At 42.8% G+C, this 23075-nt stretch overlaps 2 protein-coding genes across 5 annotated transcripts in view; one reads left to right on the forward strand and one right to left on the reverse strand.

Annotated features, from left to right (window-relative positions):
• On the reverse strand, positions 1–11046 carry Vamp7 (Vesicle-associated membrane protein 7). 4 transcript variants are annotated; one of them, XM_070540333.1, is made up of 9 exons: positions 10794–11046; positions 7473–7656; positions 5911–5968; positions 5550–5599; positions 4336–4423; positions 4179–4272; positions 2704–2771; positions 2484–2576; positions 1–869 (listed from the first exon to the last, which is right to left on the reverse strand). In XM_070540333.1, the coding sequence occupies exons 2-9, from the start codon at positions 7616–7618 to the stop codon at positions 807–809; spliced, it is 660 nt and encodes a 219-aa protein (XP_070396434.1). In that variant the 5' UTR covers positions 7619–7656; positions 10794–11046; the 3' UTR covers positions 1–806. The 4 variants fall into 4 exon arrangements, with proteins under 4 accessions (XP_070396434.1, XP_070396431.1, XP_070396433.1 ...); XM_070540330.1 differs by having other exon boundaries at positions 7473–7676; positions 10794–11045; XM_070540332.1 differs by having other exon boundaries at positions 7473–7676; positions 10709–11045.
• A 207-nt stretch (positions 11047–11253) lies between these two features.
• Ddx1 (ATP-dependent RNA helicase Ddx1) overlaps positions 11254–23075 on the forward strand; it is a 43235-nt gene continuing 31413 nt past the window's right edge. The window contains exons 1-10 of the mRNA XM_070540326.1: positions 11254–11389; positions 11752–11803; positions 12201–12264; positions 14572–14701; positions 15073–15192; positions 17628–17672; positions 18480–18566; positions 19746–19829; positions 19987–20063; positions 21824–21896. Coding sequence (XP_070396427.1) covers positions 11374–11389; positions 11752–11803; positions 12201–12264; positions 14572–14701; positions 15073–15192; positions 17628–17672; positions 18480–18566; positions 19746–19829; positions 19987–20063; positions 21824–21896 — 748 coding nt within the window. The 5' untranslated portion in view covers positions 11254–11373. The remainder of the gene's footprint in view (positions 11390–11751; positions 11804–12200; positions 12265–14571; positions 14702–15072; positions 15193–17627; positions 17673–18479; positions 18567–19745; positions 19830–19986; positions 20064–21823; positions 21897–23075) is intronic.

The raw sequence follows: 23075 nt of genomic DNA on the forward strand, positions 1-23075 counted from the left end.
TCTGATTAAGTGCTAATATTTATTACTCCCTTCAAGTATTGCGAGTACACAGTACAGAGAAAAACTCACTGTTCCCATTTCACTATATACAACACTGCAGGCAATGCGGAACAATTTCATTTCTGGCACTTCATTCAAGCACTCCGTTTATGCAGGCAGATCAACTCGTTTTTTCCGGCAATTGGCATCCGAAATGAGTACCTAGTATAAATGTAAAAAAAAAAAAGACATGCGACTGAGGTTGTACTAAATTGTACACTACAAACACAAGCTCAGAAAACATTGCACCGAGTTATATAGAGTACAATACACAGTTACACGAGTTATTAAAATTACACAATCATTTCTTCCGTGCAGTCGCAGAAATAAAGTGCGCAGGTGCGAGCCCGACGACTGACTGAGCTGCACGTAAATTCCATTCTCCTAAGGTAAACCACTGTGCATCTTCAGTTAGGTCGTGTGTATTCACAGAGACATATTGTATATATATATATATATATAATAAGAATTTAAACGTGCGGGAAAATATCATACAATGTAATTGCAGGAAAACAAAAACGCTCTGTACAATCACTATTCACCAGCTTGCCAGAAGCTGGAACGTTGAAAACAACCCTCGCCATTCGCGCATTCGACACTGCGATGGCGGGTGACGAAGTTAGCCCAACACTACATGCAGGCAAAGTTTGTAACCAATGATAGACGAAAGCATGTGTTGAAGTGTACGCGTGTAGGGTAAACGAAGCTAAACACGAGCACGTGCCGGGCGAAGCCACGTGTGGTGGTAGCAGTGATGGCGACGACCCTCAGACGCAGCTCGGCCAGCTCAGCCCACCGCATGCCGACGAGACGATGATGTAGATTACCACCTGTAACACGGGAAGCGTTGCAGTTATTAGAGAGCTTCAGCCTGTCCGCAAACATGTGATCCTTCACGGAATACTGGAGATGCGTGATGCAGCAATTGGGCTGTTAGCAACGTCTTGTGGTGCTTTGTCCAACCGCAACCATAATCATTTTCGTGTTAGTATATGGCTGTCGTTGGGGGGGACCTTTATGTTCATGATCATGTCACTGCTGACACTTTACAGATTAGGCACATTTCATGCACACGTGCACAGATTAGGCACATTTTCATGCACACGTGGCTGTTCTTGTCGAAGAAAAATAAATAAAGGCTGCATGTTATCAATTAGTTACTGCTAACACTTTACACCAGCAGCCAAGTAGAACACAGTTGGTTACTTGTATACTAACAGCTCTGTCATCGCTGGCTGACTACGTGCCATCAACCAATCGCTCACATTTACATATTTGGTAACCTCGTATTATGCAAATGGCAGTACAGTACATTTTTGGACTAGCTGAAGTGCCCTATTGCGGAACCACATGAAAAACAAAGCAACAGCTTCTAGATGCATTGCAATGCACAAGGAAACTGCCAACAGCATAAGAACCATAGCAGGATCATGACGACACTTTAAAAAACTCTCATTACTGACACTGTACTATGGCTTCATACAAAGCCGTTTCACATACATGTTGCTAGGACGTGCCTATCCCATCAATTTAATCCCGTTATGACATTTACGGGATCAAGGTATTTGGTTACCGAGTTGAGTTATATCTGCATCAACACCCCTTGCACTTATTTGCAAATATTAAATCTTTGCAATTATTCATTTGTTCAGTATATAGTTATTACACTATTCAAAGCTTTAAAGAACACCAATTCCCATAAACACATCTGATAAGGTATCTAATTCACATAACACCAGATTACCTTGGATACCAACTCTGGAAAACACACAGCAGGAGTGATAAAGAAAGCGATGATCCAGGCGCTCCCTGGCTCCATTTATGAATTGCTTCCAGATTTGATGACGAGATAAAATGATGACCAAACTTCCATTTCTTGGATGTTGCACCAAAACCCGAGCATCAGTGCCACCAGGGCAAATTTTAATTTATTTTCTCGTATTTCCGGTCACTGTGGCAAAGAATGTTCTTAAAGCTTGCCAAGTTCAATCTTCCACTCATTTAGGCAACAGTTTAGCCCCATCTTTAAGAATAAAGAAGTAACTAGGACACACAAGACATCATCAAAATCCACAAAATTGGAGTGCTCTGGAGATCATTGTTTGAAATGCATGCTCAGTTTACGTTCAGTTTCTCCTCAAAAGATTGGGCTAGGCCTTGCCGAGTTGTCAGCCGTCGGGCGCATCTGACTACAAGGCGCGGCCTAGGCCAATCATGAGAGGCAAAACTGAACGCAAACTGAACTCTCGTTTCGAACAACGATCTCAAATGGCGCCCCTGGTGTAGTAACTTCAAGGCGGTGGCACAATCTTCCATGTTTCTGGCTTACTATGCGTCCTCTCACAGTAAGAGTGTGTTCGTTGGTATTCTAGAAGCACAATTCACTGACAAACCTTAAATTGTCCCCTTAATCCTACAGTGAAGCTGTGCAGTGAAGTACTCACCAACACTATGACCGCAATAATGATGGCTATCTTGATGTTCTTGATCATCATGGACCGGGCGAGGTTGCGACTGCTCTTGCGGAACGTCACAGACTGCAAACACGGCAGGAAGGGTGCAGCAAGATAGCCACCATGTACAAATGTTTGCTCGGACCTTCACCATAAAGGCGCAGAGCAATAGCGGACCACAAGATAAAATCTAAACCAGCAGATGACTGACCGTGCTTGATAAGGCTTCAGTCTTGTTGACCAGCAGTTCCAGCCTCTCGCCTCTCGACGTTACCGTATCTGCATATGCGTTCAAAACAATGCACGAGGTCAACATAAATGACACTCCAGCTGCCCTCCCCCTACACACACATATTCCAATTCATGCCCAAGAGGGCACCGAAAGCGCATTGAATTTAATGTCTGAACAGAATGCAATTGCAGCACGTATGAAATGTCTTCTTTCACTAAAGGCAAGCTACTCATTTTTAGGGGTGTGCAAATAGTAGAAATTTTTGAGACCTAATGAAATATGAATCGAACAGCTGTTCTCACCATTAAAATAAACCAATGATGCTTACATTTCAGTATTCACTATATTAGGAAGTTTCTGTCATTATACAGCTCATTATGAATGATGACAAGGTTTTATGACCAAAGACCACCAAAACTGCACATTTATCCAATGCAAAGATTAGGGAGATAGCTTAAAACAGGGCAATCTGCAGTGCAAAAGAAAAGGCTTACAGAGTCTAGCTAAGAGTACAAATGCAGGATTGACGTAAAATGTATGTCATGTGTAATTAACATCAAAGGTGCTGATGGAGTTGGCACAGCAAACATGGAATTCATCTAAATCAGTCACAAAACATGTTTTCAATTACTGCACATTTTATGGCTCAACGCCCACAAGCCAATGCAATTAAAGGTGTAGGTGTTTTCAGAGTGTAAGTAAAGGGGCATAAGATATACATTTTAGGTCTTACAATAACATTCACTGCTATGCAATCTTTGCAAGACTGCCATCTGCCAGCCCTATTACTGCCACCGAGGATGCAACAAACAAGCAGGGTTCTTCGGAACTTCTTTGGTTGTGAATTAGTTCCAAGACTGCCTTATCGGTCCTTCGGCATCTGCGATTACCTCCGAGAGGAAAGCGCAAATTTGCCTTGATTGCCACAACAGCAGAGTGAAGAAGCCACTTTTTCTCTCGTGGGAATGGCTGCTGTAAATTGGGCAACTATAATGCGAAGTGTTGCGATCTAACGTATTCAGATTTCATTCTGAGAGGACACACAGTTGCAGCTTCAATAAGTAGTGTCAAACTATACCCATTGCCGAATGTCCATGTGTGGCTCATGAGCAACATGGCATACTCTACATAGCTTCCCGTTCTTTAGGTCCACTGTGGCAGAGTGGAATTTGCTTTATTTAAGCTTCAGCTTCATGTTCGATCATGCACAGCTGGCAACGTGAAGCATTCGAAAATGGAAAGGCAACTTGCATTTGCGAATTGTAGCTATTTGATTCAAGGACCGAATTAAGCAAGACAATATTTGATTCACAATTTGAGCATTTTGAATATTTTTGCACCCCTCATTATTTTACACGCATGAACTACAATATCAAATTGACCCACAGCTTTTCTATGCAACATCTGAGAACTGGTGTTTTAAATTGAAGGCTTCGATGGCCCAGCCAACTCACCAATGTTCTTCACCATGATGCCCTTGAGTTCGTCGATTTCTTCTTGAACTTTGGTTATGTTGTCGCCATCCTTTCCAATGCCAGAGTAGTGTTTCTGGAATGTGGCACATTACAGATATTAGCAGAGTGTATGCTTTCAGCAAGAGCATGAGCTCACCATTTGATTTGCCAGTACCCGCGAAAATTCACTGTTCATAGCATAGGCAAGCGCTGAATGAGCTTGACGGCCATAACTGGCTTGGAACCTGCAATAGAAAGGCAATAATAAAGTCAGTAAAACGTTCAAAGGAAATTGTTACCACATTTACTCGATTCTAACTAAATGTACTCGGAAATTATGTGCATGTTATATTCAAGTCTGAAACAAAAACTGCATTACTGACAAGCTAGTCATAGGCATTAGTAAAAAAGTTTCTGAAATAGAAGCCACATGTCACTGCAGCTATGGGAGCTCCAGTAGCTTTGTGCTTGCTCCTCAAGTTCGCTTGACTGCAATGCATTTAAGAAATGTGGTATTATCTCAAAAGCCGTAAACAGGCCTGCATATTTGAACCTTAAGGTTCCGATTAATTTCATAGCATGATGTCAAAGAGAAGTAAAAAAGTGAGGCCCAACCTCCCATTCCCCCTTTTTATTTAGTTATTTATTAACTATTATTACTATTTAACTTTACGGCAAAACTCAACCAGTTGTGCGTCTCTGTGACATTGCACATTTCTCGCATTTAAGCCACCGTAGTGCAGTGAGTGTTCTTAGATCTCGTCAAGTTAAGTCTTTTGACTTAGAATACAATGCAGTCCACCTTTAGCAATAAAATAATTAGGTCGGAGCTGATGCCATTGAAGCCCACGACATCAGGGCAAACTTATCTTGCATCAAGTGTCCTCTCGTGCTAAAAGTGCTTTTTCTTTATCCTTCGTATTTCAGAAGTGTATAGTATTACTAATTTTCCTCTGAGTCGCATTTTTTTTTGGAGGTGACGCACCCCAAGCAGGCATTCTTTTCCTCGTATTATAAAATGAACACAGCGGTTTATTTTGGTTGTGCAGAAATGAAAAAAAGAAAATGCCAAATAATGCCAAATGATCTTTTAGTGTGGTCCTCACCAAAGGAATGTCGAAAGGAACATGGCGGGACACAGACGCGGAAACGCACCAGCAAATTAGTGATGCTTGAAAGGTTAAGAGCATGTGGCACTCGCAGGGGAAATACTTGCTAGACTGATAAGTGCTCGCAGACCAAGCGCAATCGTCTGTATTTTTTTTTCGAACTGCCATCATTGAAGCTATACTATAGCAGCAGTGATTAATGCATTGACCACATCTAAGGTGGTTAATGAGCAGTGGATCATTTCAGGCTACATTTACTCACCTGCCCTGAATGTCCACCAAGAACTGGAATGCTGTTACCCTTTCGAATTCCTGTAACAGAGGATCGTGCAGAAAACGGTGAAAAGGACCAGAGCAGTGCAAGAATGCATGCAACAGTGCCTTTGCACAGCAACACACAAACAATTTCATCACAAACAAATAGCACTGACAACATCTGAAAATTTAACTGAAGAAAACAAGCACCGCTACCTGAAGAAGTCGCCTACCCTCCTGAATGTGACATTCATCACATAACACCTCTCACAAAGTATAATTGTCCAGTGCTATGACTTCTCGAGCAGTTGTAACTAGCCAACATGCAGCCAAAATGATGCCTACAACTACTAAAAAAAAATTCTTACATCGTCAGTAATGCAGAGATAGGTAATGCCATCTTCAAGGATGTAGTGGAACAAGTAGCTGCAAAGGGAAAAAGAAAAACTTGGGAACATAGTCGTAATAGTGAAAGTTCAAAGAAAGTTGAACTGAAGACATGACACTAAGTTAAGATGAGCTTCTATTAGTTCTGCTTACACTACATCTCAGAGATATTTAAGGCCAAAAGAACTTACCATTAGGAAGTGACACAATGACACTTGCATGCTGAACAGCTAATGACACTTAAGGTCCATTTTATTTGCCTGCAGCCCTATGAACCAGTTAACAGTGCACGAGAAGTTTCGGAATTGTGCAGCTCGATTTTTGTGGTGCAGGCACAACACGACACTCGAAACGAATGCAGAGGTGCAGACATGGCGCAGACATGGTGTAGGTGTTATGTTTTGTCCAACTAATGTGCACCGAGTGCGCAAGTTTGAGAGTCCCGAACTGCAGGTGTGACTGGCTTCTGAGGCATAAATACACCCTGCACTTGCGTAGACACAGCCGACGTGCACAAGCGAGATTTTGAGGCACTTGCACCCATGTGTCGCACCTGCTGCACCAAGTCTGCAAAGACAGTTGAGAAGGTGCAGCAAAATTGTGAACCAGCCCTGCACCTTCTGAAACGAATGGCAAGGTGCAGTACCCCGTGAACTGGTTCAGGTGGTGCAGGTGAATTGAACAGACCTGCAGTCTAACTGAAAATGACCAAACTTGGCACATTTATTACACAGCTCTTGACTAGTGCATGGCTCTGTGCTAAACTACTTTAGATAAAGCATGCATGATGGGGTGGTACCTTTATCTTAATACTAAGAGTTCTTTCATATGTTACACAGAAAAGAGGAGTGAAGGTTTGCAGGCATCAAAGCATGCACTGGAAAAACAGCAAAATGGTCCACTTGGTGCGAACCAGCCTGTTCAAGCTAAAGAATACAAAGTACTTGCTGCACCATTGCTATTACACCTGCATGCACGTATGCACACATTGAGCGAAGAGTGTCTTAAGCACATTCCTAAATTAATGCTACGATGAGCTAAGCTATCATCACGCTCTTGCCAAATAAGTCAGTGTATACTAACACAAACAAGAGAAAACTGTTACACTGAACATTACGCAGGTGGGTCTCCAGATCTCGCATAAGAGATCACAGGGGACAATGACACACCAAAACGAGATTGCAGCCAGTAGCATCATCAGCAGAAAAAGATCATAAAGAACTAGAACGCATGTTCGCAAGTTAAATGCTCAAAGATTTGTGGCATCAGCTGATCCATACAGCTGGCTGTAGCAGTTGCTGCCCATCTGGCTGACCACTGCCATAGGTGCTCCCGCACCCTGCAGTTTCAAAGAACCTGTGCGCTCATGAATTTAAATTTCAGCAAAGTAAAGATTAGTGTCATGTCCCCTGTGCTTCTCACTGTTGTTGTAACTTTCTTTTCAGCGATAATTAAATGTGCCTCAATTCTGAAACAGATATTAACTAGCCAAAGCTCAACTTTCTTTTAGAATTGAAGCGCACGAGAGTTGCATTCTATTTACCTTCCGTGGGAGTAAGTAAGCTTGGGAACTTCTGGCGAGATCTTGCCCAGGATCTGTTCAGTGACCTCGGAGAAATTGCCTGCGCAGCTGGCATACCGAGACAGCACCGTGCTGCCTCGCGCCACCACACAGTACAGCAGTGGCATGGCGGTGCTCCTTCCTATTTAGGGCACACTGTCAAGGCCTGCCGCAATGCAAATATCACTGCAGTCAAACAAGACAGGGAGATCAGAGGAAAGAAAGATGCGGAGCAACAGAGATAAGGTGAGACAATGGAACACACAGGTACCCCTTGCCACGAGAGCATTTCCACACTGCTTCTTCCTCAAAAACAAGACACCAGCTATGTTACAGGGACACTAAAGAGGAACATTGAATCAGGTTAGATTAACAAAGTATTCTTGAAGCACTTTCATTGCTTTCGTGGTAATAGGCCCACTCAAGCACTGCACACGTAATGGGAAAGGTGCGAGTTCTGCTCCAACCTGCAAAGCTGTCATTTCGTGCACTCCCCCCCCCCCTTTTATTGTCTTTACATGTTAAATGAATGCAATAACTGATTTCTCCTGTGCTTTCTTTGGTTTCATCGTATGCTTTGTTGATATGGTTATGATGAGAAAAAAAAAAAAGCAAGCCCCTTGGATCCTCATTTTTCTCCCCTCTATTCCAATGGTATTGCGTAGGGAAGGGCAGTAAATAATGCACACTCGTAAGTATAAAAACAGCACAGGTAGAGCATGGCGAGTTCAATAGGATGAATACATCCTCTATCATGACTGTCAAGAGCACTGTAGCAGTGCGCTGCGAATAAAATAAAGGGTAATCTCGCAGCAGTTTCCAGATTCACAATACTGAAATGAATACTTAAAAAAAAAATTTCTGGTCGCCCGTTTTTTTTACCAGCTAACCACTGTTGCAAGTGTGCGTTGGAATGTATGCCGAGTCATGTACAAATAGCCAGTGCACTTGGCCCGTAGACCAGATTTAGACATACGATGCGAGTGCGTGCCTATGCTTTGAAAGTTACTTGCTGTGGGCACAAATTCACCCAATAAATCGTTAGGCTCGTGACTCAGTTTTGTTGCTGACTGGTCCTCCACTGTCACTACAACGTGAAAACACGATGTTTAAAGATACACGGTTGGTTTGCAGGTTCGTGCGAGTTTCCCCAAGCTCTAGCACCATCTCTCAAATTCAACATCTACCCTCAGATATACAATTCTTCAATCAGCAGCACAGCGTTCCATTGTTTTACACGAAAAACCATGAGGGATGTTCAATACAGAAATATGAGAATATACAATCAGTCAACTAAAACTGCAAGAAGCCTTACTAAGGGGAAAATGAACATGGAAAAAAGTTGATCAACAGCAGGAAAATGAAGGTAGTAGCAGCCCTCAAGTCAGCGTTTCAGCAAGGGCGCTTGTTTTTGCCAGGATGTTGAAGGCAAGTATCCTTGTGAAGACGCTGACTCTGTGGCTCAGACTACCATTGTTCACCTGTTGATCAAACCACTGACGTCTGTAAGGAGAAATAAAGTGTGGCATTACTGCCCTTCTGATACTCAACTCCGACGTAAGCTTGAATTTACAGCTTTATGCAGGACTCAGAAATGTCAGAATTTTGAAAATTTAGTCTTCATTTTGCAGTCAGAGGCGATGCATTGCTCCCAATCAACAGCAAACTTTACTTTGTGCTAGCACTTCAGCAACATTGTTTGCCACTAATCTGGTTAGTAATAATAAAAGCAATGAGTTTTAGCATTTCGAACCTGCATACTGCTTTGCGAAAGATGCCTCAATAATGCACAACAGTTTAACCTTGACTTTTTCTATTTGTACCTCAACCTGCGTGCATGAACTTTTCTTTCTGGATTCTGCCATCAGAACACAGCTGCTTTGAACTAAAATATAACCTGCAACTATGCAATGAGCAGGCGTGCATCTCATAAAATGTATCACGTGGGTTGTTTTACTCTGCCATTGGCAAGTGCCGCGGGCCAGAAGAAAAGTGAATCCCCGACGAAAGCTGAACAATGGTGTGGATGTAAATGAGGGCACGCTTTGCAACAGCTTGTGAAGGTTTTTCTCAACTTCTAACATAGTAGAACAGTCAACATTTGGTCTGTCTTCAAAAAAAAAGCAGTCACTAACCTTGTGAAAGGCATTTAAATCAAGCAGAGCAGCACTACTGTAGAGAAAGGAATGTACCAACTGCCAGAGCTACTAACAATTCACTAGCAAGGCCCCATGCAGCAGTTCACACAACAGCGCCATTACGAAGATAACCAAGCTCACGCAACTATTTTGTTGCGTTGCCACATACACACACACACGAAATAAAAAAAAATGCTTTTCGCAGCACCTGCTGCCTAGACCTGTAGAGGCACCGATCCTTTGACGAAGAATTTCAAGAAAACCAAACACTCACTGGCGGAGCATCGCATTACGACATATGTCAGCGGCCTCCACCTACCTTTTCACAAGCCACACACTTGCATATTGCATGCACGACTGCTCAAGCTAATTCCTCAGGTGTTACGGGAGTCGCATGGCAAAACGAAACAAAACCCATGGCAAGAGACGACGGTTTCGCAAAACGCGGAATCCACAGGTTAGCGAGGTCAAATGTAGTTTCATGTCCCTTTCTGGGGAAAAAAAAAGAAGAGCGAAATGTAGACGATGAAGGATGTTTGGTGCAGTACACAACAGCTGTGCGTAGTACGTGCCAGTTACTCGGAATAAAAAGTAAAATACCTCACGGAGACTGCGTGCGAAGGAACCGATTTCCCTGCTTTGATCCGCACCGAACAACGTGCAGGTCACGGATGAAGAACGTGATCACATGCTCGTCACCAGAACGTCGCTGGCGTCTCCGAAAAGACTACAGTGAACGTCCACACCGCTACCAGAACCGTTTCTGTGACTAAGCGCCGTGCCGTGCAAGCGCTAACGTCACAATCCTCACACGAAACAACCGCCCGCTACACGGCAACACAACCCGATCAACGTTTGACACAATGAATGCAGAAATATGATGCAACTACAATGCGAATGCAGAGCGCTGCTCCACTTCACGTACGATAACTGATAATGTCCGGCTAAACCAACTTCGACGCAGGCGATTCTAGAAGTTCGCTGGCGTCACGGGAGACTGAAGGTGGTCCCCAAACGCGTCCATCGATAATTAGAAGCACGGAAACAAAAACAAACACACACTTGCAACGCGCTACGCACTTTGTGGGAGGCTACGGGCGGGAACACGCAGTAGTGTCGTCGCTGTAGCAAGGCAGCATACGCACGACCACAGGGAGACACTCACCTCCCACTTTTGACTACGGCAGGGGACACGGGACCCCACAACAAACGTCGACCCTCTGCTGTGCTCGGCGCGGGGAACCAAGCGTTCGCTAGCGCCGCAAGTCACCGCGCATCACCACAAGCCCGCACAATCACGTGAACAAGCACAAGCGATCGTCGAATCTCGGCATTTTTATCAATTTTTATCACGGCGACACGAAAGGAGAAACACGAACCGACTAACGAACTCTCGTGGACAGTAGTGTTGACGACCGGAAACTGATGTGGTCGCCCTTTCCGAGGAATGACCTGGGATGAGTCACGCGCACCGATCTTTTAATGTTAAATATCATAATCTACCAATGCAACGGACATAATCAGTCGTGTAATAAAGACCCTCAATCGCAATCCAGTTATAGTGACTGGCTCTTTTCTCAAACAGCCTTGAATCCGAGAACGCCAGTTTCGGTCCAGTAGGTCGTGGTTTCGGTATTGTACCGTAGTTTCGGCTTGCATACTTGCGTCGACTCCAAGTCAATCCGCTAGCGCTGTTGTTTTCGTTTTTGCGTCGGTAGTAACGCAAGCGTGGCTTGGAAGTAATTATGACTGCGTTTGAAGGTGATATTTCAAGTCACAATTGGTGTTAATTGAAAGAAGCGTTGAACGTTATCCTAAGCATGCTGTTGTGAATTCTAAAGTGACGATGTACTGAACGTATTAGCTTGCAGTTTGAATCGCCGGTAGCGGCAGCGATCGCCCACGTTGGCATTTCGGGACTCCAAAGTTTATCGTACATATAATTAAGTCAGTGGCTGAAGCCAGTGACTTTCTCAGTTTTCGATTTCTGAGATTAATTTATTTGCATGTTCCCACTGTTTAATATAAGTTTACTGTTAGGGAACGGCGTGTGGGGTTGCTGTCATCTTGGATGTGCCGGCATGATCTGCTCACGATTGTTTCTCGCGTTGTTTTACTTGCAGAGATGGGCGTCTTGCCCGAGATCGCGCGGGCAGTCGAGGACATGGAGTGGACGTGAGTTTTACTTGTTCTAGTTGTTTCCTTTTTAGCTAAAAGTTCGTGATCATGAGAGTCAAACCTACCCCTGCCAATCTCAACGATACGACCACTGTAACTCGTTGGCGCTTTGAAAGCGTCTTTTAAAGCTATGGCGTTCACGCGAGCACTTCAGTAGACGATTGTGCAGGTAGCTTGTTGACAGGTGTCCGTTTTCACTTCTGCAGCCTTTTGCGTGTGTGCATTGAGTTTGTGTGCCTTTGGTTCCACAAGCGAAACTCAACCAGAATCTCGAAGCATCACATACAAATGTCATTAGGTTTCGTGCTTCATTTGATGTTTTTTTTGCATATTTGTTAAATTAATGTTTGCTGTGAGAATAGCTTAGGTACAATTTGTCTTTTCTTGCTTCCAGACTCCCGACTGATGTGCAGGCCGAAGCTGTACCGCTCATTCTAGGAGGTGGCGACGTTCTTATGGTATAAAGGGGTTCCCCATGTGTCATGTCATTATGACATGTCATTATGTCTAATTTCTACTTTTAAGGCCGCTCATACATGTGAGGATGTAAATGCACGTGCAGTATGGGGCAAGTATTGACCAGGGGTTCTTGTGTTGTGTCTGCGTTCTTTAAATTTTATTATTTTAGAAAAGCGTTTGACGTCGTAGATTGCAAATTACTTACACGCAAAGTACGTTTCAGCGAACAAAAAATCACATTGATTCAGGAATACCCTTCCTTGCTTCCCCAGTATGTTGTGGGAAATGGTGCAAAATTTGATATTTTTGCTATAACATCCAGTGTCCCTCAGGGTTCAGTATTAGGCTCGTTAATTTTTTTATTAATTATAGATAACCTTTCAGACACTGTCACTTCTTCCATGAGATTGTTTGCTGATGATATAATAAGATGTGGAGATATTACCAGCGATACCGATACCATTATTTTACAAAATGATTTAGCTAAAATAGAAAACTGGTGTATGGAATCACGTATGCAAATAAACTCACAAAAAAACGTTCACGAGAAAGAAGCATGTGCCAGCAACAACATATAAAGTAAGTAACTCTCCACTGCAAACTTTTTCCTAACATAGGTACTTAAACGTGTTTCTTACACCATCTACGAATTAGCACGGGCATGTCAATTTCATTACAACAAAGGAATGCGAAGTGTTAGGTTTTGCATTTTTTTGCATTGAAACGCGAAGCTATTCCCTCAGCAAGGCTGTGATCTGTGCAAAAGCCACGTCAGGCCATTGTTAGAGTGTGGGTGCACTTGTATGGAACCCACCGTTGGGGCAATGGCTGGGAAAAAAAATTGAGAGAGTCCAGAGCATAGAAGCGCGTATGTAATAGGTAGTTACACAAGAAATATTAGTATTACTGCTGCAAAGCAAACATTAGGATGGAAGCTCCTAGAAAAAAAGAAGACAAACTTTACACTTAAAGCTTTTTCATAACCTATTTCATGCCCAGACTGGAATTGACTGCGAAAAGTACATATCCCAGCCACTTTATTTATCCAGATGAATAGATCACGAGCTCAAGGTGAGGAAATGTAATTGCAGAACAGACCATTTCAAAAGTACTTTTTTTGCCCGAAACCATTTCAGAGTGGCTGCCTGCTACAGTTAGCATAGTTGACAAAGAAGCTTCTGCTACTGCTGTTTAAGTGAGTTAAGTTTTCCTTATTTCTGACTTCAACTGCGGTTGACGTTTTTCTTGTAATGTATTGTAGAAATCACTGTATATTTGAATAGTGTCCGTGTATTGTTGCGTGATGCCATTTTTACTTTACAAAAGCTTTTAAGCGCATCTTTGATTTTCCTTTTTTGTTGGAAATGTGCATTACTATTTCAACGTATTATATTATTACATTTGTTCGTTTTTTGTTTGTCTATGTTGTACAAAGTGTTTAATACGTAGTGCTCTAGTTTGTTTCACTTTGTTATGTAACGCCTCCTCCCCCACTGTAATGCGTAAATTACACATGATAAATAAATGCCACGTGGGATGTTACTGGAACAAGTAGATATCTGAACATTCAGTAGATGTCACGGTTTTAAAGTATCATGAATCGGTATCGCTGGCAATGGAGGTAGTTCCAGCTGGATGCTGACCTTGGCATGGAGGAGTTTGAATGAAGGTTTCTATGGCAGTTTATTCTTGGGCGGCGCACACGCAAACATTTGTCCTGTCCTCTTGTGTTTTGTTTATGTGTGCGCTGCGCAAGAATAGATAGGTTCCAACTCTCCCGATTTGCAATCCTTTGTATGAGAGCGTGGGACATAGACCTTGATTTTGGAGTTGACACAAGGTTAGGCGTAGTAGGGCTCTCAGAACAACACCTTCTTGAGATCACAGTTCGTGTGGCAGATCTTGTGAAAGAGAACAAAATGTGCACCCTTTCATCCTACTGCAAGAAAGGTCAGGGAAGTCAAGGTGGAGTTTCGTAGAATTCACATTCACGAGTACAGGGGTAACTGGAAAGGGTAAAACGAGTTGCATGGTTTGGGACAGTAATTGATGGTTTCATGGTCACCTCATTCCTACACTTCTTGGCAGTATCATCATGTCAGCTGCAGCACCGCATACCATAGTTTCACCGATCTTTTGTGTTAATAGTTATCACTAGCCACCGTACGCAGTGTAGTCTCTGCCTAGATGCACAATCGCTGCTCCAGTCTGCATGGAATAAGGAGGATGACTGGTAACGAGTCGCTGAACAGGCATGTCCAGTGTGAGTATGCAAGTGATAGGCTTCGTGACGTTTTCTCGTGCAGGCCGCTGAAACAGGTAGTGGAAAGACGGGTGCCTTCTGTTTGCCAATCCTGCAAATAGTGTGGGAGACACTGAAAGATGACGAGCTTGGCCGAGGCAAGAAGGGCGGCGCAGACAAACCGGCCAGTGCCTGTGAGTTTTGCTGCTGCTGTAATAAGATCTTTCGGTGGTATACGTGTTGCCAAATGTTCAGCAACGAAAATATCCTGTGTTGGCACAAGTGGGCACTCGTGTGAGAGAAAAAAGACAAAAAAATAAAAAAAAGCAGAACGCCTCCAATTATTGAACTGCAAGTGTACTAAGTGTAATAATCATAACAATTAAAAATTAATATTCCTGCCATAACTGTGTAGGCTGGATGCTCGTGTCTAGAAGATACAAAGAAGAAAAAAAATGTGATTTGAGTATCTTTGTGCATTTTGCTGGATATTCACTAAAAAAGAAAACTGCATGCACTTGTAGTATGTGCTCTCAGTCATTCATCGGCACAATAACTTGCCAAGTTATTCTGTTGGCAAACAGTGCCTTCTGTTTGCCAATCCTGCAAATAGTGTGGGAGACACTGAAAGATGACGAGCTTGGCCGAGGCAAGAAGGGCGGCGCAGACAAACCGGCCAGTGCCTGTGAGTTTTGCTGCTGCTGTAATAAGATCTTTCGGTGGTATACGTGTTGCCAAATGTTCAGCAACGAAAATATCCTGTGTTGGCACAAGTGGGCACTCGTGTGAGAGAAAAAAGACAAAAAAATAAAAAAAAAGCAGAACGCCTCCAATTATTGAACTGCAAGTGTACTAAGTGTAATAATCATAACAATTAAAAATTAATATTCCTGCCATAACTGTGTAGGCTGGATGCTCGTGTCTAGAAGATACAAAGAAGAAAAAAAATGTGATTTGAGTATCTTTGTGCATTTTGCTGGATATTCACTAAAAAAGAAAACTGCATGCACTTGTAGTATGTGCTCTCAGTCATTCATCGGCACAATAACTTTGTTGGTATTTCTAAAAAAAATTAAATTATGGGGTTTTATGTGCCAAAACCACCTTCTGATTATGAGGCACGCCGTAGTGGAGGGCTCCGAAAATTTCGACCACTTGGGATTCTTTAACTTGCACCTAAATCTAAGTAAGTACAGGGGTGTTTTCGCATTTCGCCCCCATCAAAATGCGGCCGCCATGGCCGGAATTCGATCTCGTGCTCAGCCGCCCAACACCATAGCCACTGAGTAACCATGGCGGGTGTTGGTGTTTGTGGCCGAAACGTTGTGCTTGTGGGTGGGGAACTGGTGTGCCGTGCCATCAACTACAGTAAATAAGCGTTTTTGTAACACTGCTGTCTGTAAGACAAATCAAGAAAGGGGAGTGGGGTTACAAATACTCAAAACACGTCTCTTAGCATCGGTCATTTTTAGCATTAGTGCTGAAACCAGTACAAGTTGGTTGTTCATCGTAGATGACTCACTGCACTATCTCTAGCACAAAAATAGAAACACCCCAAAGACTAAAGCATCAACTAGTGCGCTGTTCCAATTTTTGTGTTGAATAAACAGCACAGTAAATCATCTATGCTATTAGCAGACCACTCCAATTGGCACCAAACTAGAAGGCACATTGTATGCTATTTTTGGGCACATAAGTTGACAACTCCATTCCTGTGGCGTGCATTGTTGAAACATCGAGCGGGCACTTGAATCTACAGATCTAGAGCATGCAGGGGTGCTTGGCTGTTAGCAGCAGGCAGAGTTAAGTCTGCACTCTGCTTTTGTTCCAGCTAAATTGTACACAGCGTTGTGTATGTTTGCAACTTGATGTGGCTGTTTATGTGATCTAACTTGAATAAATTAAACCAAGTTATGTTGAACCTAAACTTTTCACATGTTTCAGTTATGGGACATTACCTCAGACTAAAACTGATTAATCAAGGTGAAATAAGAAAGAAAAGGAACTTCGTTCCACTCAGTTGGCAAGGCAATCTTATTTACCATTACGCATACCGTTATGTAGCCTGGAATATCGGAAATGCGAGTCTTAGCCTGTGCACAGTCTTGGTAAACCAAAAAAGATGCAAATTAAGTTCCCGTGCAAGCTCCTCGTGACATCATGAGATTTTGGCAATGTCTTTTCGGGATTAGTTTATAGCTTACTGGTAAACCAGATCTGCATTGCCTTCTATAGGAACCAAACACTCAACTTGACAAACTTTGAGAACTTTTTTTTTTCATATGAACAGGCCCGTACATGCCGGTATACTTTGAAATATGTGATGTCATATTGACATCGTAGCTTGTGTCTCATGGGTGATATTTTGACCTTCATTAACTCCCCTAGTAATCCATTTTATTTTCCCAAATAAATGCAAATCCAGTCTTAAAACAGAAAAATTAGCGGACTCAGTTAACCTGAAGTCGTTTGCAGTACTGCCGAAGGTACGAGGTTTACTGAGGTAACATCTTAACGCAGCAGAATACAGTTCCGGGCGTAATTGTCAATATTGGCAGGATTAGAGAGCTTTATGTTTGCTTGGAACAGGATACGTTGCAGCCATACGTGACATGTCAGGACCTTTGAATGTGATGCCATATACCACTAATTACTGTGGCTGTGATCAGGTGACCACAGATGAACACATCTCGAGGGGCATTTGACCTGCAATGAGTCCTGCAGCTTACACGGGCTGCAAATAACTTGTGAGATGAAGATAGTGTTCAAGTGCCCCCTTAAGCAGCATTTGTCTACTTGGAAAGTGCAAGCACACTTTTGGAAGAGCAAGTTAGCCCTTTAGTTTGATTTAGTACTCAATTACCTTTAGTTGCTTATTGTTAAAGATTCAAAACTTGGATGACCTGTGTTTGTGATAAAACGTTCACTTAGAAGCAGGTCCTTAAGGAATTCTTTGTTTGATGCAAGGCTTTGTGGTGGGGCTGGTATCAGTCTCTTCTCGCGAGAGATAGGTCGGCAGTGTGACAGTGGTGAAAAATTTGGTTGCACTTCGAGTATTCCTTTTCTTGTGGCATTTTAATGGCCTGCTGATAGTTCTTTTTGGTTTTCACTTTCCTCCAGCCACAAAATGGGCCATGAGCTTTTTCGACCGTGGATCGGCGCTCGGTAAGAAAGATTTTTGCTATTTCAACGTTGATTTTCATGCAGCAGAAATGATAGTTGGGCGAGTCGGTACGAATTTTCATGCACTGCGCAAAGCAATGATGTTTTCGGGAACTGAGTTTCAGCATTAAGAGGAAGCTTTTAGCTCTGAAGCTCCTATTGAATATATAGGAATGGAGAGATAGTGTTTCTCAGCGATCACTGTAGTAATATTTGTGAGAATGGTTTCGTTAAAAAAAACGAAAAGAAGCAAAATCTAATAACTCTAGAAACTGGATTTTCAGTTTGTGCCATAATTTTTTAAGGAAAATCCTTGAAATTGCTCATTAAAAAAAAACGCAAGTATTAAGTTTACAACTCTAACTCAGCAATGAAAAATGATATCAAAATTCTGTGAAATGCACCTAGCAATATACCTAAACCGTACAAAGTTGATGTATTATACACTGAGCTGCAACATACCACTCATTTGTGAGTATGTCTTTTGCAAAGCTCTCGTAAACATTGTAACAAATTCATGTGAGCTGTAAATTTATATATCAAATTTGTCCACTTTAGATGCTCCAACAGATGCAATTGACAGAACTGCAATACCTGTTTTTGTTGTAGAGTTACGAATTTAAGTTCTGGTGTCTTTTTTTTTTGCCTTCTTTTTATCGTGCCACTTCCCCCTTCCCTCCCTTCCTTTTTTTTCACACTTTCATTGCATTCTCTTATTTCTTGCTTTTAAAACTTTATGCTAAATGCTCTCTTGAGTAAGCGCAGCGATTTATGTAGACAGAGTTTTCAAGCTATGTGCATCCCTTGTAGCCGTGAGCCCTGATGGTCTGACGACTCAGAGCCGGGACCAGAAAGGCTGGCATGGATGCCGTTGCACCAAGGGAGTCCAGTACAGAGGTAGGCTGTGCCATTCCTTGATAAATACCCTTTGGTGAAAATTTTTCTGGTCTTGTATCATGAGTAACATTCAATTCCTTGCTGCCTGCATCAGTCCTGTGCCTTATTATGTATAGGTATATATTAAAACATTGACTCATGACAAGCTTCAACCCACTGTGGTTGCTTAGTGGTTATGGTGTTGGGCTGCTAAGTACCAGCTCAAGGGATCTAATCCTGGCCATGGCAACTGCATTTCGATAGGGGCAAAATGCAGGAAACAACTGTGTACTTAGATTTAAGTGCACGTTAAAGAACCCCAGGTGGTCCAAATTAATCCGGAGTTCCCCACTAGGTGTGCTATACAATCAGGTTCTGGCATGTAAAACCCCATAATTTTAAAGACAAGCTTGCTTTTGTGTTTGTGATTGCAAGTTATTGGCTGCAATGTTTGAATCCTACAGGTTCTCTCAACTCCTACAGGTTCTGCTAGTTGAAATTGTAAAGCTGTTTATTTTTAAAAAATTTATTATCGTGCCTGTAACTTCTACCAGACATGTACATAACAAGTTAAATGAAATCTTCCTCATACCATTTTTAGAGAAACTGATAAAATTGCACTTTTGCCAGCTTCCAGGCAATGTATTTAAAGCCATTGAGACATCTGTGCACACAACAGTAGACAGAAGTAAAGTTTTACTTTCACTGCAAGCACAGGTTCGCATTGCTAGTAGCCATTCTCACCTCTGCGTGGTGGCAAGCAGGGAACACAGGTTTTTCACCAGCACTTTTCACAGTGGTGCTACATGTCCGATTCGAAACAGCAAGGCACAAGTCCTATAGCCATTTTTGGTGGCGATGTCCACCGGTGTGCATAGCATCTATCGTCTAGTGTAAAAAAAAAAGTTCCGAAGTTCCATCCGGAATCATATCCGAATACTCTGTGTGCAAGTCGAGTAACTGTAATTGTAATCACTTACTTTTTTTCTGCAACATGTACAAGTCTGACTTCTACATATATTCCACTTCTGCACATTGATACAGGGCCTGCATATTGGATTTCTTGCACGTTATTAGTGCTTTTGTGCCATTATGTGCGTACATGTGATTGTTATACTTGTATATAGCAGGGATTGATTGATTGATTGATTGATTGATTGATTGATTGATTGATTGATTGATTGATTATCTGCACTCCAGGAAAGTACTATTACGAAGCCAAGGTCACTGATGAGGGCCTCTGCCGTGTGGGGTGGTCTACACAGGCTGCATCTCTTGATCTCGGTGAGGAGAGCTTCCCTTCGTTTTAAAAAGTTGTTCGGTGTCTTTTTCTTTAGTTTATGTGTATCAGACATAGCTCAGGCTGATGTTTTGTAAAGTCTCGGCAATCGGAGCTACCTTGGAAACCATTACATTATTGTAATTTCACTTCTTTACTCAGGAACTGACAAACAAGGGTTTGGATTTGGCGGCACCGGAAAGAAGTCCTTTGGAAAGCAGTTCGACTCATACGGGGAGGTGAGCGACTGCATCGGACCGGGTTTTCATTTTTGCAGTAGATTTTCTGTTGCTGGACATGACTGCTGCGACCAACTTGTCAAGGCTTTTGTATTCGTGGATAAGCCCATCAAATAAGCGCACTAAACAACCCTCACATTTCTGCAGGAACGTTTCCACACTGTTATTAGTACAAAGCCAAGCTCTAGAGAGATTATCATTTATTGCTGGGTTAAATTGCAGAGTCATCACATTTCAATGTACAGTTAAACCTCGATATAATGGAGTACGTAAAATCGACAATTTGCTTCGTTCTGCCAAAATTTCGTTGTATTGAAATTTGACCTTTTATGCAAATAAGTAGTCTCCAAACGATTTTTCTTACACAGAAAGGGTCTGCAGAATTTTCCGAATTATCGGGCAGTCGAAAAAATGCAAATTTGTATGAGAAAACAAATCATTTTAGATGAATTTGGCATTCGGCAATGAATGATACAGTTTCATGCCATGCGCATCACGATATCTTCACATCGGCGGTACGAATTAAGCGAAGCCATCCACGCTTTCGCATGTACTCCACCCCCGCAGCTGATAAGGCCGCCTGCACCGAGACGATGCTATCATGAAAAGCACCGGCAGCTGGGAGCGAATGCTTTGTCCACCTCTCACTCCAACGAGTCGACAATCGATATTACGCAACCTCCAATACTAAATGCGTGGTGAGACAGCTTACATGATGACAAGTCTTCTTGGAGCGCCCACTCTTTACACATGAGGCAGGTTACCTCAAAAGCAGGGTGCACGGATGCGTATGCGCTCAGCCGTGCTTACAGCCATATGCAGCCACAGCTGAGATGTGCGCCACCTTACCCCTCCCCCACCCTCGTCGCGCTCGTTTGATCGCGTTACCGCACGCTCACTCCCCTCCTCCTCTTTCCATTTGCTTGCACAGGAAAGTGGTACTCGAGAAGCCACCATCTTTCTTGCCTCACCGTCACACACTTTCACTCGCACCTGAAGCGCCAAGTGCTTGGGGCACCATAGAACCTTATTGCACTTGGACTTTATACAAAACATGATTCGGCTTCGCTTTGGAGGCTGTACTTGTAGCGCCACATGTGATTTGAGAGGTGCATTTGCAAGCAGCCACTTGTAATTCAACCATTCGGCCATCTGCATCCATGGAAGTTTCCATTTATTGTCTCGGCATTCCTTTGTGAGGGAAGCGAAATTTTGTTCCATTGAAATCGCATACAAACACACTTCGTTAAATTGTGGTTCTAAATACATGGTGTTCTATGAACAAGAGGTTATGAAAAGTTCAATTCTTAGTTATATTGAAATTCGTTATGTTGAGGTTTAACTGTACTATACTGATGGTACACTTGTGAAAGTGATGGAAACTTAACAATGAGTCTAAAATTTAGCTCTGGTCTTCTGTCATCTGCTCTGAATGGCACCTTAATAATGTGAGGAGTGTGTAAAATAAATCTGTCAATAGATAGAAGTGGGTTTTGTTTGGGCAGGTTAAACGTCTTGAATTTGTGGTGCAGGAATGTATGGTACATTTCTAGGCATGCTTTGTGACATTCAGCATTTCTTTTGTACTTGTCATGAAACCTTCAAGCATGTAAGTGAATTTGAGGTCTCATTCTATTGCCTCTACTGGCCAACTATTCGGAGTTAGAAAGTTGTGGCTTTCGTTTGGCAAGCAGAGTGCTTAATTTGCAGCTGAAAAACAAAAACATTGTTTGTGTGCGTGGTTTTCATCTCCTGTGCAGCCCTTTGGGATGCATGATGTGATTGGCTGCTACCTCGACCTGGACAACGGGAGCATCAAGTTTTCCAAGAATGGTACGTGTGGAGAATAAATTTGCATTCTATTATTCCAATGCTAATTATAGAAATACTCGTGCTGTATTTTCACTGCCGCTGCTGTTGCTGCCACTGTGTTGTCCCATATAAAGTTCAAAGTGTGAGGAAAAGGGAGAGGCTCGCTGCGGGTGCGACATTGATCTGACGAAGATGGAGGTTTGGTGCATGTTGTCTTCCCACAATGCCGATCTTGGAAGTCAAATGATCAAGTACGCGCTGCCTCAAGGCCAGGCTTGGGAAGGAGAGTACACCTCTCTCACTCAAGAAGAGTCTCTTCCCCTGACCCAGTTGTGGCTGCCCATGGCAACCTTCACGACAATGAACGTACGCCACAGGCGGCTGAATAGGCAGCCAAGGGAACAACGGCCATCTTAAAGGGACATTAAAGGAAGGTATTAAGTCGAGCTAAATTGATAGAATATTCATCTAGAAGTCTATCATCGTTTTCTGCATGCCATTGTACCATTTTTTTCCCTAGGATATTGTGGTCAAAGGTCCCGCTGCTGCTTCTCAATTTGAACTGCCCACTCCACAGCGGAGGACTTCACGTCACCTCCACGTGACTGCCTTCTATGCCATTGTAATGTTTTTTTTGTAGACTTCATTTAGCTCTATATACAAAGCGTACTGCTTGATGGATGTAGGTGCTCAGTTTGAATCACTCTGTAGCTCTGCTTGGGTTCAGGTCACCATGTTATGGTCACTTGAGCCTCTACTGCTCGGAGCCGGCTTGGCCGTTGCCGCCTTGGCCGTTGCAAACTGAGAAGAGCGAGGCCGTTCGCAGTGGCGGGTCGCGGCCGCTCTCTGTGAATCAGTGGTGTTGACGCTATGCATAAAAGGTATCATAGTCAACAACAAATGACGCTACTCCAATTTTCAATTTTCGTCATTTTCTCGCTAACAAAAGCTCTGTTTTTATGACGAATGAAGAATTCGTTATTGCAGAAACACAATCTTTCAATCTAGCTCAGCTTAATATTTGCCTTTAGTGTCCATTTAAGTTTCATTCCAAATCTGATGAAGTCAGCAAAATGGATAGCTTCGAGAAGTCAGTGTGGAAGTAAAAAATGATGCAGGCTACTTTGCTGTCCAAATGAAACGTTGCCTTAGCAGAAGGCTTGGAAACTCAACAGCAAGGTTGTCTGCTTACAGGAAAAT

Source organism: Dermacentor albipictus, chromosome 6 (assembly GCF_038994185.2).
Source record: "Dermacentor albipictus isolate Rhodes 1998 colony chromosome 6, USDA_Dalb.pri_finalv2, whole genome shotgun sequence".
Classification (NCBI taxonomy): domain Eukaryota; kingdom Metazoa; phylum Arthropoda; class Arachnida; order Ixodida; family Ixodidae; genus Dermacentor; species Dermacentor albipictus.